A 15516-nucleotide genomic window follows, 5' to 3' on the forward strand; every position below is an offset into this window, starting at 1 on the left:
GTGAACCTAAATTAGCGTCCTTCCCCTCCAGTCTGACTGGAACCGTATCCGATTCTCGTTAAGGTCTGGGTATTCCTCCCTGAGGAACTGGAGACCGAGTCTTCTCGCTGCACCCCCTGTGATGAACGAGGTTTCAGCGCTTGCAGTTCCGGCGGTTTGCGTTGCGCTTTGCGTAGCCATGCTATGCGCAGCATACGTACGCGACGACGTGCTCGTCATTGGGATCGACTCCCCATTGTCGGGGTCAAACGGGATAAGGGGCGTCGTCTCGTCGTCCCCCGCATCGCGATCGGCGGACGCACCCGGCAAGGTATCGTCAATGTCAACGTCAACATCACCCATGATGCGTGCGCATAACTCGTGCTATGCTATATTAGACATGTCTAACAGTCCGCACCATGGCCACGCGACTTCGTACTTTATGTGTATATAGTACATATACGTATACGATGTCAGTCAGCGATAAACTTGACCCCCAGCGAACACCCAGAATTCCTCTGGGGTTGAAAGCCGAGAGAATTGTTCACCGGGTCACTCTCAACCCGTCGACGGCCTCCCCAGGCGAGACGCTATATGTGGCGGTCCCAAAGCTATCGGAAGGCGTCACGCTCGTGCCTGGCTCCTTGAGGGTCGGTCTCGATCTCTCCGTCTCAGGCCATGCAAATAATACCGTCGAGAACAACGTCGGCCGAAATCTCGTGAGCCGCCTGAAAATCTCGTTTGCAGGAGAAACGCTCCAGGACACCAACAGCTACGACGCCTTCAAGACGTATGAGGAGCTTTACCTGTCCAAGGTCGAGAGAGAGGACCGCCTGGAGCAGGGCATACAGTCAGAAAACATGCGCAAGCTTCGCTCCAAGGCTGGCGACAAAGCGACTAATAACGCCAAGGAGATCGCTCTAAACGCCGCCCACGCTCCAGGACACCAACAGCTACGACGCCTTCAAGACGTATGAGGAGCTTTACCTGTCCAAGGTCGAGAGAGAGAACCGCCTGAAGCAGGGCATACAGTCAGAAAACATGCGCAAGCTTCGCTCCAAGGCTGGCGACAAAGCGACTAATAACGCCAAGGAGATCGCTCTAAACGCCGCCCACGGGGCAAGGTACACCATCCCGCTAGACCATCCTCTGCTGACGGACCACGGCGTGCTGTACCCAAGGGCACTCTCCGAGGCGAGGTAGTAGTCGGAAGCGATGCTGCCAAATTATCCTATGGCATCAAAAATCTGGAGCTGGAGTACGAAAGCTTCAGGGACGACAACCTCGCCCGGTCTGCAGCCGCCGCCTACCAAAACGGCACAACGTTCTTCAACGAGCAAGTGAACCTTCACAAGACCTTCGTGTTTAACAAAGGGACGGACAGCGTAATCAACGAGAGCGTCAACCTGCCGCGAACGTCTATGAGTGGTCTGTTGCTCCTCTTTGTGGAGCCATACACGGCAGGGGCTCGCGACTCTGAGAAGTTCGTGTACCCCGACATCAAGAGCGTTCGCGTTACAATCGACGGCATGACAAACAAGGTCTTCAGCCAGGGGCTGCGCCCCACGGATTTCTGGAGGGAGGCGAAAAGGCGGTTCGTCCGCCCCTCCCCGCCCCGGCAATCGGCCCCGAGTCGTTCTATGGCGATAACAAGTTTGCTCTGTGGATCGACCTTCGAACGACGGACGACAGTGCTATCCATGGGGGTGGTCTCCGGTTGGTCAATACCCGCGACGGTGTGCACCTCGAGATAAAACGCACGGCAGGCGGCTCGGGTAGCGTAAACTGTCACGTGTTTGTGGTGGCCGACGCCCAGATGAACCTTATGAACGGACAGTCCATACAATACTGAGCACATACGCCGGAGCGGTATGGACCCGAAAAACATCCCATTTAACGCTCTCATCGTGGGCCCGACGTCATGCGGAAGACCCAATTCGTAGTGGACCGGCTGCGCTGCCCTTTCCGGGGCAAGTTTGACTACATCGTACTCGTGTGCCCTACCTTTGTCTACAACAAAACATACGATGGCTTCGGCGAGGGCGACAATCGTCTGTTTGTCGTCGCACCTGAGGCGGGTCAGATCGACATACTGCTGAGGTTTGTCTCCGCTCTCTTCGAAGGCACTAATACGCTAATCATACTCGACGACTGTGCGGCCTCGAAAGACGTAAAGAGGCGCTCTGACCAGCTCGTCAACTTGGCGTTCAGCGCGCGCCACGTGGGTATCAGCGTGTGGGTGATCACGCAACAGCTCACCAGCATCACGAAGCCGTTCCGCGAGAACATCGCGGGCCTGGTGGTCTTCTATACCCCGAGCAAGGCGGACATGAAAGCTATCCTGCATGACTACGGCGCGGAGCTCTCAGAAGAGAACATGAAAGAGTACATGAAGGCCCTCAAGACGAAAAAGTTCTCGAAGTTAGAGTTTTGCTTGCGTCACCCTTATACCATCGCCCTAGTTGAACGGTAACCACCGCCCTAGGGCATAACGTATATGTACGTATACGTACGTGTTGCACCTTAGCCACGGCATGATGAGCGACGAATACTTTGAGAGTCTTCTTGAGGGGGGCGCCGCCGGCCTCCCGGCCGTCGAGACGTTGGACTGCTCGACGCATCCTTCTGGAACGGCAGCCGGAGGTGAGCAAACTGAGATAGCAGACGCGAGGGAGAAACTCGCGATTCTCGTAGCCTCGGGGAAGTCGAGAGAAATGGTAGGCAAGGCCCTGACTCACGACGGCGTCAAACGCATGAGCGCCGAGGAGGTGAGGAGGTACGAGAGGCGATACGAGACCGCTCTAGCCAGCCGGACTACAGACGCCCTGGCAGACAGCTTTCTGAAGCTTACGACCAAGCTAGTAGGCATGGCGCTGCCGATAGACAGTGTGGTCGATCTTCACAGTGACCTAGTGTCCAACTACATCATCAACAACGAGCTCCGCACATTGTGCGGAAGCCTGTCTCTACGCTGCGGTCGTTTGATGGCTTTAGCCGCCGGGGCGTTACACGTAGCACGTCATGTGAACACCGCCGGAACGGCAAGCGCTGACAAGCGGCGTCAACAAGAGGTAGCAGCCGCGGACTCACCTGTGGTTTGCCTGCCAGAACGGCACACGGACAGTGGCGAGTCTGCCATCCCAGAATAGACGTTCATTTGAAAGCTTGCCACTTCTTCTACCGCTTGGTACCAAGTAGTTGAAGCCGCGTGTGTGTCGACACACACACAAATGGAGGAACCTCAAGGAAGTACTAGTGCCCAGCCTGCCGGAACGTCAGCGGAACCTGACAAACAAGCTGCTGATGAGCATCATAAACCTGCACGTACGCCTTCGGCGTTGGCGGAGAGAATCACGAGCCGGGGCCACCCGCGACCCGACCTAAACACCCTGGGCGAGTTGAAGCCGGAAGGCGCTTGGCAAAGTGGAAACGAATTAACAGAGCGAAGAAAAGGACTCTTCGTGTCGTGCAGTCGCCGGTGGCCCCGGGGCCGAGCGAGCCGCAGGGCTTGCGCGCGCGCGCCGACGATGCCGCCGCCGGAACGGCACGCGCTGGCATCACACACACACCAGTCCCGGAAAGCAACTCTGCCTGGTCGGCTAGCTCGGTTATCGGGCTCGCTGGTCTTCTAGTGTCATTGATCGGCCTCTACACACGTAGGCGGGAGCTGGCTGCCGCGTTCACTCGTACACCAGCTGTTAACCAGCGAGCTACCGATCCTTATGCTACCGGTCCGCATGCTACCGAAGGTACCGACGGCGTGACTCCGCCCGCAAGGCCGCCGCTGGCGGCCGCACAGCAGACCAAGGATCGCGTTACGGCGACAGCGCTTCGCGCTCCCAAATCTCGGCTGTTATCCATGGAGTAAGCAGACATTTAGACACGAGGGCCCCACCCATATCCGCACGTCCGTGCACCGCAATGTCGACGACGCAGCAGAGCAAGATCACAAAGACCATCACCGACGCCGCAGTCATAACCGGCCTCGTCGCCGGTATCGGCTGGGTTGGGCGCAAGGTCTTACGCGAGGACTTCGCCAAAGACCCCTCCGCGAACGCCATGAACTACGCAAAAAAGACTGCCGCCGTTGCAGGTGCTGTCGCTTTGAAGGGTTACCTTAAGGACCAGAAGATCCTGCCCGTGTAGTAGTGTACACTACTACAGTAGTGCACACCACTGCGCGTGTGAGCCATGTATTAGACTCGTGCGTGCTTCGCACATGCGTATACGCACACGTATACGCATACGTATACGCACACGTATACGCACACATATACATACACACAGCACGTGAAGTGTGCTTCGCACATCCTAAACGCGACTGCATTCGTTGGTGGCAACTACCTCGCAAAGTTCCTGTCGAACGATGAGAGCCCTGCCTTAGCTGAGAAGGAGAGGCACGACAAGGCCCTAGAGAAATACCAACATGACTTTGGACGCTACCAACAGCAGCGACAAAAAAATCCTCGATTGGCAAGCTCAAAGTCGCGAGAGAGGGTCCCTCGCAAAGCAGAACTTCACCGACACCGACTACGCTCAAACTCTACGACCAGACCCGGCCGAAACAATCCCTGGAGTCGATGCGGGCCCCCGAGCTGTCCGACTACTACATCCCCAGCAAAACGCAGAAGAACGCCGAGTTGGCGTACATTGGCGCCGGCGCTCTCGCCATCGGCTACACAGCTAGCCGCTTGCTGTGATGCAGCCGCCGTCGAGACGCGCTCCGGCGTCTAGGCGGTCTTTTTCCATGGTACGCCTTCGGCGTACGTATACGCACGCGTATACGTATACGCGTAGCAGACTGCAACCGCCTGTTGGAGACGGATACATACGTTGCAACGCATTGCAACGCATTGCGATGCATCGCGACGGCAAGCGCATGTCCGACGAAGAACTCGATGCGTTCCTTTGTCCTATATACTACGCCAGAGGTGGCTTCCAGGGAGTGACCGCTCTGCATGCCAAACTTCCCAAGGGCTCCATAGATCGAGTGCGCAGGTGGGTAAGTCGCAGCCCGTGGGGGGCTACACACAGACGCCCCCTCCTCCGACTACCTACGCGCACTTCTCGGAGCAGATACCAAACCGTATCCACCAGTCGGACCTGCTATTTTTGCCAACCGACCGCGGGTACAAGTATGCCCTGACTGTCGTTGACGTTGCTTCACGATATAAAGCCGCCCGCCCACTGAGGACTAAGAGCGCGGCCGTCGTCTCCCGCGAACTCGCTGGCATCTATGCAGAGGGACCTCTCACATGGCCTAAAGTCCTCATGGTTGATGACGGCACGGAGTTTAAGGGTGCCACCACAAAGCTCCTAACAGACCACGGGGTGGAGGTCCGACGGGCTGAGCCAGGGCACCACAGGAGCCAAGCTTTCGCCGAGTCTTTCCATCGCTGGCTGGCACAGCGCCTATTTCGTGCGCAGTACTCGAAGGAGCTTGCATCCGGCAGGACAAACCGCGAGTGGGTTACTGCTTTGCCAATCGTCATCTCGGACATAAACGCAACGAAGACTCGCATGACTGGCTTTGCGCCTAAAGACGCAATAAAGCTGAGGCGCGTGCCTCTCAAAGCCGAAAAGCCTCCCTTAGAGGTCCCCTTAGAGGTCGGAACGGAGGTGTACATCGCCGTAAACGAGGAAGACTTTCAGGACACTAGCGTGACGCTAGCGTGATCAGCGCTTGTGCCTTCTATTGCAGCTAAGGCACGTGAGTCTGACGTTCCACTTGTAGTGACCCTGACTGTCGTCCAGCCTATCGATACTGAAGCATTGGGGATGACTCTTGGTGTACCCCTGAAGCAGAAGCTGAGTGCCACAGAGCGTGCACTTCTTTTCCGCGTCAGCAATCATGCCGAGTACGTGGTCCACCGTCTGAAAATCCTCCCTTAGAGGTCCCCTTAGAGGTCGGAACGGAGGTGTACATCGCCGTAAACGAGGAAGACCTTCAGGACAAGGGCCCACGGACCTGGTGCGTGGTGCGTGGTGCGGTCCCGTGTACTTTGTGCGACCCTTTTGCCTGTCGTCTATAGCGTATCGCTTGATTCGCGCTATAATGAGCTCTTTACTGGGCGTAGCCTGCAGTCCTGTGGGAACCAAGGCACCTGGGGTGTCATCGGGCCGCACGCGGGAGATGCCGGGTATACAGCATTCGTGATCCAGCCCTCTAAACTGTGGTCTATGATAAACAGACGCCTTGAAGTCTGGATGGTCTTGCCCTGCACCCGGTGGACTGTCCCCCAGCCTGCGTATTTCCACTCGAGAGGAAGCCCGTTAAGGACCACGCCGAGAGGGACCTCGACTACCGTGCCTTTGTACGCGTCGACATTCTCACCCCTTTTGCCTGGCACGGGCACCGGCCGCCCTTGCTTGCGATAACGATGCGCGATGCTAGTATCGGGGTCAAAGCGGATGGTTGCTGGCAATCGGGGGTAGTTTTTCCTGTGGTGCTCTACCAATCGCTGCTGAACAAGGGCCCCCATCTTGTTGGTCGAGCACACCCACATATCGCTTGGGTGGGCCTGCTCGATCGCCGCGTCGAACGCCACCCCATCCCACTCCTCTCGAAACACCTCAAGCTGTTGGGAGTCTGGCTGACACCAAATCCGGCCCTTTATGTCGTGGAGCCTGGAGGAGGGGGCGGCAGAGCCGCAGTCGCATGTACTGTAAGGCTTTCCGCAGTCTTCACACAGGCAGCGGCAGTCGGACTCGAACCAGCGGATGTTCCCTTGTGCCCACTCCTTGAGCATATCGTGAGGCCCCTCTTTATCTCCCCAGGGCAGGACCTGCCCATAGTCACGGCCGCGTGGCGAGATACCCTAGGATGGGGCGTAGCACTTTAGTCTGCACCTTACAGCACTCGTCAATGATAATCACTTCTGCGAGATGGTCGAGTTTGTGCCCCAGCTCGGAAGGTCTCCACTCCAATATCGGCTTCTCCGCTGGTATGCAGAAGTAGTGGTCGTAGGTTTGAGCCTTCACCGCGAGGCGCGGGTTGTTGTCGTGGGCGAGGTCGTTTTCGGGGGTGAGCACCACAACGTTGCGGCCGCGGAACATGCTCACCGCCCACTCGGTCTTCCCCGATCCTCCCTGGCCGGCTAGATACATCCTCGCAGAGGTTGCGGCCACCAGATCGCACGGCAGACTCGGCGCAGTGCTTGGCTCCCTAGCCAAGCACCCCGACCTCTTCGGACTCCAAGCCGCTTCGGGCCGCCACTCGTACCCAGGCCTCTTGTGGCGCCACTCTCCATACCTCGGATTTCGCTCCACGAGCTTCACACCACTGGGCACCGCCTTTGCGTATAAGGCATCTGTGCACACTCGGAGGACGTCTTCGCGAGTGATCTGCCTTAACATGCGTCGCAACGCTATGTTTGTGTACGCCAAGACGAAGGCCCTGATATGGTACCATTGTGAGCGCCGGACACCGTCTTTGTATTGGATCAGATGAGCCCCGTCGGCATGCTCGAAGTTAAGTAAGTGGTCGGTGCCCGCAAGGAGGTTTGTCAGATACGCGGCTTCTTCACGGTCGCGGACTACGATCGAGGACCCGTCGCCATGGCGAGCGCACTTGCCTACGAAACGGACAGCGAGATCTCGACCCTGTGAGTCTTCGCCGCCGGGGCTGGAGCGGGGGAACTTGATGGAGTCCTTTTTTCCGACGCTATACAACAATTCCCTCGCCGCGGCCATGACGAGGTCACCCGAGTCTAACAGGTCCTTGAGCTCTGGCGTGGTGATCCAGCCCTCGTTTTGTTCCAAGTGCTGCCCTACCCTCCCGGAAGTGTAGGGGTGGCGGGCCTCAGAGAACCCCCACTCGGTCAGCTGAATGGCCCCGGTCAGTTGAAGAACCTCGCTCAATGGCCGTCCCGCAACATCCGCGATACGATACACGTTCGTAGGGAAGCCGTATTTCCGTACCAAATCAATGGCGTCCGAGGCGCCGTCGAAGACGCTGTCCTCGCATCCTAGGTACGACACACGCATGTCGATGTGCGCATGAGGCTGCGCCCCTAAGTTTTCCTTGCTATTCCACACTTTGGATTCAACCTGCGCCGCTCGCCAGACGTCCCTGTATTTAAGAGGCGTTGGCCTGATGTTCTCTCTTTGGGTCAACTTCTTGAAGCGGTACCCTATTGCGCCGCCCATCGAGTGCGTAGCTTCGGTGTACTCTTGGTAAGCTGAGTGATCATCACAGAGCCATTGAGGATCATGTCCGGTCTCGTCTGTAAACGCCCTGTCGATAGCCGCCCCGTCCTGTCCCGACTGGTACAGTTTGCCTTCGTGCGTGACTATAACACGCCCACACAGCCAGACCCTCGTGCTCCTGGGGATCGCCCTGTTTATAAAGCGGATGAGCACCTCTCGCACCTTCGCCTCGCGCGTCTTTGTGGCGGCACTGGTGGCGCGAGGCGCTGCCTCCCCCTGGCATAACGAACGAAGCTCCCTCTTAGCCTCGAAGTCTAGGCCGTGGACGCTCGCGATCGCAGGTGGTTCAGTCGGAAGCTCCGCCCAGGCGTGGTTATTGTGGCAAGGGATGGTGATCCTCGTCTTAGTCTCGTACTTCCCAGAGTCCCACAGGACGTCACCCAGGGCGTCCACGGCTACTAGCTTTACCTCGAGCTTCTTTTCCATCTCAAAGAGGTCTTCTTTGGTGCATCCCGTAGTGGCCAGCTTCTTGTCAAATCGCTCGAGGATCTTGCCTCGTGTCTTGGTTAGACCAAGGGAGCGCGAGGTGCCGCGATTCCTGAAGAAGTCGGCAACATAGCTCACAACACAGTTAACGAAGGCGTCACTCCCCTCTCGCTCAAACATTGGCCCAGGCTCACCATTTTGCTCAGGTAGTCTGTAACGCCGGTCGGGGTCCACCATTTCGAGCACCAGTGGCAGCACTGCGTTTGCCCGCAGAGGCTCCCGCTCCTGCGAGACCCACCAAACCGAGCCGTCGTCATCAATATCAGGCCCCCGCATAACCGGCCTTAGAGCAATGACACCTGTTCCACCAAGATCTCGTATCTCCTGGTAAACACTGGCGTTTATGTCTTGGCCCCGAAGAGTGGCATCCACGCTTGGGAACCGAAGATGGGCGCCGCCGACGAAGAGAGAATAGTACTCCTCGGGGTCTAAGCCCTCTGGGCCCTCTTGCCGTCGTCCCGGCAGCAAAGGGTCGACTTCCTCTGTCCACACTTTCTCCGGTACGAGCGGCTTAAGCAGCCTGTGTTTGACATCGTCGGGGATGTCCTCGTCCAGGATGTTCTGGACCAGCCCTGCCAGTACGGCGGGCGCCTCTTTGTCACGCATGCTATCGAGAATCTCCTCTATATAAGCGTCCATGTTTGGGTATACCCTGTGCCACCCAGTCGCCGACTGCCCGTATCACAGCCGGTGGGACGAGTGTTCGGGTATGACCTGTGCCACCCAGTCTCTAATTGCCCGTACCACAGCCGGCGGGACGAGCGTTCGGGTATGACCTGTGCCACCCAGTCTCTAATTGCCCGTACCGCAGTCGGCGGGACGAGCGTTTGGGTATGCCTTGTGCCACCCAGTCCCTGACCGCCCGTACCACGGGCCGCGGTGTCGGACAGGACGTTTGGGTATGCCTTGTGCCACCCAGCATCAATTGCCCGTGCCGCGGGCTGCGATGTCAGACAGGACGAGTGCGAACCATTTCCGAGCGCGCCTCTCGACGCCACGCATCCTCTGCCCTACACGATTCGCTCCGCAGGGGCGGCACAACCGCGTCTCCGACCGAGTCCCTACGCCGCAGATCCTGCACGGCACGGGGAGGGGGATGCCCTTACGGAGCCTTTGGAGGTGCACCTTGCAGTAGGTGTCCATACACCTTCGGCCGCACGTGTTTGCGTGGCCGACCTTTAGCCACCCGCAATAATCCTTTCCGTACCTCATCCTTCGAACGCTCGGTGTACCACAGGACAGACGGATGTCTAATTGCAAGTCCTTGGGGGTTCGGGCCTACATGAACAATTGCCTTAATTATTCATGTACGCGAAACGCGCCGGCCTACAGCCCTAATTATATATTCATGCACGCGAAACACCCACCGGCCTGCAGCCCTAATTAATTATTCATGCACGCGAAACGCCCACCGGCCGTGCAGCCCTAATTAATTATTTATGTACGCGAAACGCGCCCGGCCTACATTAGCAATTGCCAAAAGCTTATGTACGTGGAATCGATTTGGCCTACATTAGCAATTGCCAAAAGCTTATGTACGTGGAATCGCTTGGCCTACATTAGCAATTGCCAAAAGCTTATGTACGTGAAATCAATTTGGCCTACATTAGCTTTTGCCGATTATTCATGTACGTGAAACATTATACGCTTGATATATAGAGACGGGGCTGGGAGGCCCGGAGGTGCGATTCGCGCCTCCCAGGCCTAAGACGGGAGACGGGGCTGGGAGGCCCGGAGGGGCGACCCGCGCCTCCCACTAGTTTCTCTGAAACCCCCTGGTCCCCCCCATATTATATTATATATATTGTATATGTATTGTATTGTATTGTATTGTATTGTATTGTATTGTATTGTATTGTATTGTATTGTATTGTTTCTACGGGAAATGTCCCTAAAATGGGACACTTCCCGGGACATTTCCCGGTTAGAAATGGCAGTTGTCCCGGGAAGTGTCCCGTTTTGGGAAGTGTCCCGGGAATTGTCCCGTAAAGTGGGAAGTGTCCCGGGAATTGTCCCGGGAAGTGTCCCGGGAACTGACCCATCAGGGAAATGTCCCGGGAAATGTCCCTTTCAGCTGGGAAGTGTCCCGGGAAGTGGACCCTTGTGCATGGAATATCGAGGAGAGAAGCTTACGAGCTTCAATGACGCTTACGAGGTTCAACAAAGGTGACAAGATCTCCTTTTTAATAATAAGCCTTTTACTGTATACAAATTTTCATTGAGTAAATGATTAGTTAATTTAACTACAAAAGGCTCGTATCATCTGTATGAGTTTGTACATTTTTTCCCAAACTCTGATGGAATGGACTTATCTGCTGCAGTATACCGGTCTTGATTGCACTAAACGTGGCACTTCTCTAACGTAACGGAAAAACATATAATCTTATGATCATCACAGTCTTCGAATTTACAATGATATAATACAACGTCTCGTTTACTTTTCCTTTAAGAGTATCATTTGGGCTTATCAAAAGATCAAACTTGTAATCAAAATTATGAATTGTGGGAAAAGTATGGAAACAAGCATTTGTAGTTTATATTAACACCCTACCCTTTCTAGACTTCCTGTTTAGAGACAAATGCATAGTTTTGCATTTTGACAAGAGCCGGTACTGAATTGTTGGCTGGTTACTCCCGAGAGAGAGAGCATCAACATTTGAAAGTCTTCGTCTTCACATGTGTCCATGACATGCTTTATATCATGGACCCGAGGAAGGCGAGACCCTCTCTTGAACAGATGAGAGTACACTCTCTCCCCAATAGCTTTATCCTCAGTTGACCAATACTTCCGCGTACCCATGGAGCTCCCCTTGAGCAGTCGGTGGGATTATGTGGGAGGAATTGTCATCCACCCACTTAGCGGTTCTGTCCTCGTCTGAAGAAGCTGTTGGGAGCTCTGGATTTGGCTCAAGAGAGGACAGATAGCGAATGCGGTTGAAAATCTAAACATGAGAAGGCGTAAACTATGAGTAGGTCATTTTTTCTCTGCATATCAAGGTAGACAGCGACATAAACCCCTAGTCAGTATAAGGAAAGCGTGCTTTCTTGGTTTATTTCTTTGAACTATATTGATGTGATTGCTGGAGATCAGGGAAGAATAAAAAAGCCAAAAAAAAAGACCAAACAAATAAATATCTTTCAGGGGCGGGGGATATGTAACATACATAAATTTGAAAAACTCTGTCATTGAGGGGGGATTTCAATCAAATGACAAAGAATATTAACAAGCAAAACAGATTAGACTGTAACAGGAATATATTTTACTAACCTTTTTGATGTCTAGGCCCTGCAGTGTTTTGCTTGTCTGTACTCGTTCGCCTACCAGGTCCTTGTTGATTACCAGCTTGTTCTTGATCTCTCTCTCAAACAATGTTAGAAGCTCAGCCTCTTGCTGGTCGTCAAGTATGGTAGGACGGCCAGTTGGACGGTTGCTCTGTGAAGACGCAGCATCTGAAAGTTCGCTTGATGGCTTATTAGAGCATTGGAATCGCTCTGCGAGGCTCTTCTGAGCACTTACAGATCGCTCAATCTTTTCCTCCAAAACATAGTATTGCTTTTGGGTCTGGATCTTGTGCGTCATCAGATTACAAAGGTCTGTGCGGCTCTCATCAGACTCATTGCGAAAAGATGACGCCGCAACCTGCCGAAACTTGGTGGGGAAAAGCCGTCCCTTCTCAACTCGCCCATATTTTCTCCCCTGATATGCAAAGATTGAGGAAATTCGGCTTGACTGAATTGAAGTCCCTGCCCTTGTCAAAAAGAACGCCCTATCGTCCTTCCCAGGGTTCTCCGCCGCCGCGATAGTTCGAAACACCTTCTAGATATCTCTTCATTAGGTCGTGGGTCTCTGTGGTTAGGACCACAGGTGCTGGACCATCGGCACCGGTCTTGTGATTTTTTACGAGAACTACGAAGCGTTCTTCTCTCCACTCCGCCTTCTCAAACTCAGAGACTTGCAGCCCTTCCCCGACACCAGAACGTTGGGCATTGGAGTGTACCACCATAAAAATCAGGTAATCCCTTACTTGATTGTGTTCTCTAAGAGAGTAGCTGCCTTTAGTAGTAGCGTTTGATAGGAACTCTCTGTCTTCTTTAAGAGCGCCAGAGTTATTCATGTCCTGTACCTCCTTTAGTGTCAGCTGGTTGTGCTATTTTTCTACCTGCTTGTCGGATCTCTCTTGTCTCAATACCGGCTTAAGATAGGTTTTTCAGCCTGACATAGCTGCTAATGTCTTTTCGAGGTCTTTCTCGACATCATAAGGCAATATCATTTCGCTTTGGCAATTCAAAACAAAATGCAAGAAATCCTCCAGTGCTAAGATGTAATTATATACAGTGCGCTTCTTAAATCTTGGAGCAATACTTGCTGGGTTTGTGGTCATAACAAAATTGTCCCAGATAAAGCAGTGGTCACGGAAGAGCTCGAAGTCTACACGTTTTCCCGATTAGTTGCTTAGTTCGATCATGAGCCAGTAAATTTTGCTTGTGACCTCAGCGGCAATTGTAGCGGGTTTTTTCATGCCACCCTCCGGCCTCAGTAGATGCTTCCAGAATGCTGAAAGTTGTGCTTCAACTCGATCTTTGCTATTCCCAAGCTTAGACCAGTTCTTGGCTTTGTTTTTTCTGCAAAACTTTTCCTCCTCGTCGTCTGCCTCGGTCTCATTTTCTTGTTGCTGCGCTCCTTCTTCGTCTTTCCTAGGAATGTAGTCGGGGTCGGCTTCCTCCTGCGAGGGCTTTCTCGATTTTACCTGGGCTGAAGTTATAAGTAGAACGGCGTCCTTGTGGCTCATTGGGCCTACTAGCTCATCATTCTCAGTATCGTGTACGGTATTGAAAGCCCCCACGTTTTACAGAAAAGAATACGAGGGGGTCATTACTCTTGACTTTCTGACTACCAAAGACACAACTTCCTAACTCCTAGCTAAGGCGTTTAGGAGGGGAACCTCACTCTAGATCCGCTGCTGGTAATACATACACTTTCCCTTTGTATCCCAGAGAGGAGGGGAACCTCACTCTAGATCCGCTGCTGGTAATACATCGCTCCCTTATTCAATGCCATTTCAACGGACTTTGATATTCTATCGTATCCAGCCTTCCAGCGTCATGTAATATACGTTTTTCTTACTTTTTTGCCAAAACGTGTGAATATCTCAAAATGTGGAAAAGGCGAAACAATTGTTCTGAGTAACAACGCTTTCTTTTTTAGCTCTTTCTCAAACCAAACCTAACGCTATTGCTAAACCTAATTACAACACTGGCCTTAACCCTAACCCTACCTTTTAATCGAAAAAAATGTTTTGAAGCTAAAAAACGTGGTAAAAACCAAAACCATTATTTTTACTGTTTTATGTCCTGCATTTGATGGATTCCGCTTATTTATTTATTTCAATACAACACTCAACAATTGTGTGGGAAGTGTCCCGTGCTGAACATACAAAAAGCACCTACAAATGGATAAAACTATAAAATTTTCCCCTAAAAGACATGCTATCAGCAGATCTAACTGTAACACATCGCTCGTCTTGTTATACTCCATTTGCTACGATATTTTCCATCATCTATAGCATCACGAAGTTTAGCGGGACATTTCCCGAATTGCAGATATTCAAGGGCCGTAACAAAAATGTTCATTATACAGGTTTATATTCACCCGAAAGGATGTAGGTATAAATAGGCATGATCGGCAATAGTATCATTATCCTGCTCCATGTAGTGAATAAGAAATGTATTCCTATTTACAGCATTTTCTATTTGTTTAGGCGTTTTTTTTATTAAAAAACACTTAAAAAAAGCAAGAGGTTTGAGAATTTTGTCAATCTCGTCCAAGCTTTCTGATCTTGCTTTTCATTAGTTTTGCCGTTCTTTTGACTAAAAAAAGCGACATGAAGTATTTATTTCGGGTTGCTATAGTAACCACTCCCTTTTCCCCCCACCTACACCCCCTCTAGGACAACAAAACCAAGGAACGGAAAGAAATCCGTAAAACAGTTTACAACCATTATTAGAACTAACATTTATAGTGTATGGCCCTTTTTCCTTAATAAATATTGAAATAAATCTTCTATAATTTTCTGGGAAGTGTCCCTCATCGAATATATTTGAAGCGTAAAAAAAAATAATAAAATTGCATATCTTTAAAAATATAGACCGACACTCCGAAGTACTTAGTATAACACACCACTCCTCTTGTTTGGTCCTATTTGCAACGACGTTTTCTATCATTTCTAGAGACATATAATCTAAAGGGACACTTCCCACTCTTCTGGGTTTCAAGGGCCGTAACCAATAAAGTTCGATAAATGCGTTGATCTTCTTTTAGTAAAGTAACCACAGAGCTAGGAGTCACCAACAATAGCGGGAGACTCTACTCATATGACACGAATCAGTAATACAGACCATTTTATAGCATTTTTTCGCTTTAGAACGTTTTGTACATATTTTTTTTTCGTGTAAGTGCACCAGATCTTGTCCCGGACTTGTTGGTGAACATGACTATTCTCTCGAAAACACCAATGTCAGTGTCCCGCACTAGATAGCGGCTTGTTTTACTGGCAGTATTGAGTGTAAAGTTGTTTAGGGATGAACTGATTTCTCCTTGAAGGTATCGGGAAATTCGATAAAAAAATGAAGTTTTAGACCACCTTTTGGAATTTGTCCCGTGAGAGTCGGGAAATTGCAAAAAAATACCACTTTTTTTGATGCGCATTCAGAGAACTTTCAGCATACTTTAAAAGAGATAGATACGTCACTGATAACCGATTGTGTGAGCTGGATTACTCTATTTGTGGAAAATATTGCAAAAAGACGTAATACAATTTCGCGGGACAAAAAGTTGGAAGTAGA

The 15516-nt window shown here is 52.2% G+C and overlaps 1 protein-coding gene across 1 annotated transcript; it reads right to left on the minus strand.

Annotated features, from left to right (window-relative positions):
* Positions 1-11444: 11444 nt before the first annotated feature.
* Positions 11445-14705, minus strand: LOC116612168. Its single transcript, XM_048725515.1, has 2 exons — positions 11942-14705; positions 11445-11615 (listed from the first exon to the last, which is right to left on the minus strand). Exons 1-2 carry the CDS (start codon positions 12251-12253, stop codon positions 11445-11447), a joined length of 483 nt encoding a protein of 160 aa, XP_048581472.1. The 5' UTR covers positions 12254-14705.
* Between the last annotated feature and the right edge of the window lie 811 nt (positions 14706-15516).

This window comes from Nematostella vectensis, chromosome 3, assembly GCF_932526225.1.
Source record: "Nematostella vectensis chromosome 3, jaNemVect1.1, whole genome shotgun sequence".
Taxonomy (NCBI): Eukaryota; Metazoa; Cnidaria; class Anthozoa; order Actiniaria; family Edwardsiidae; genus Nematostella; species Nematostella vectensis.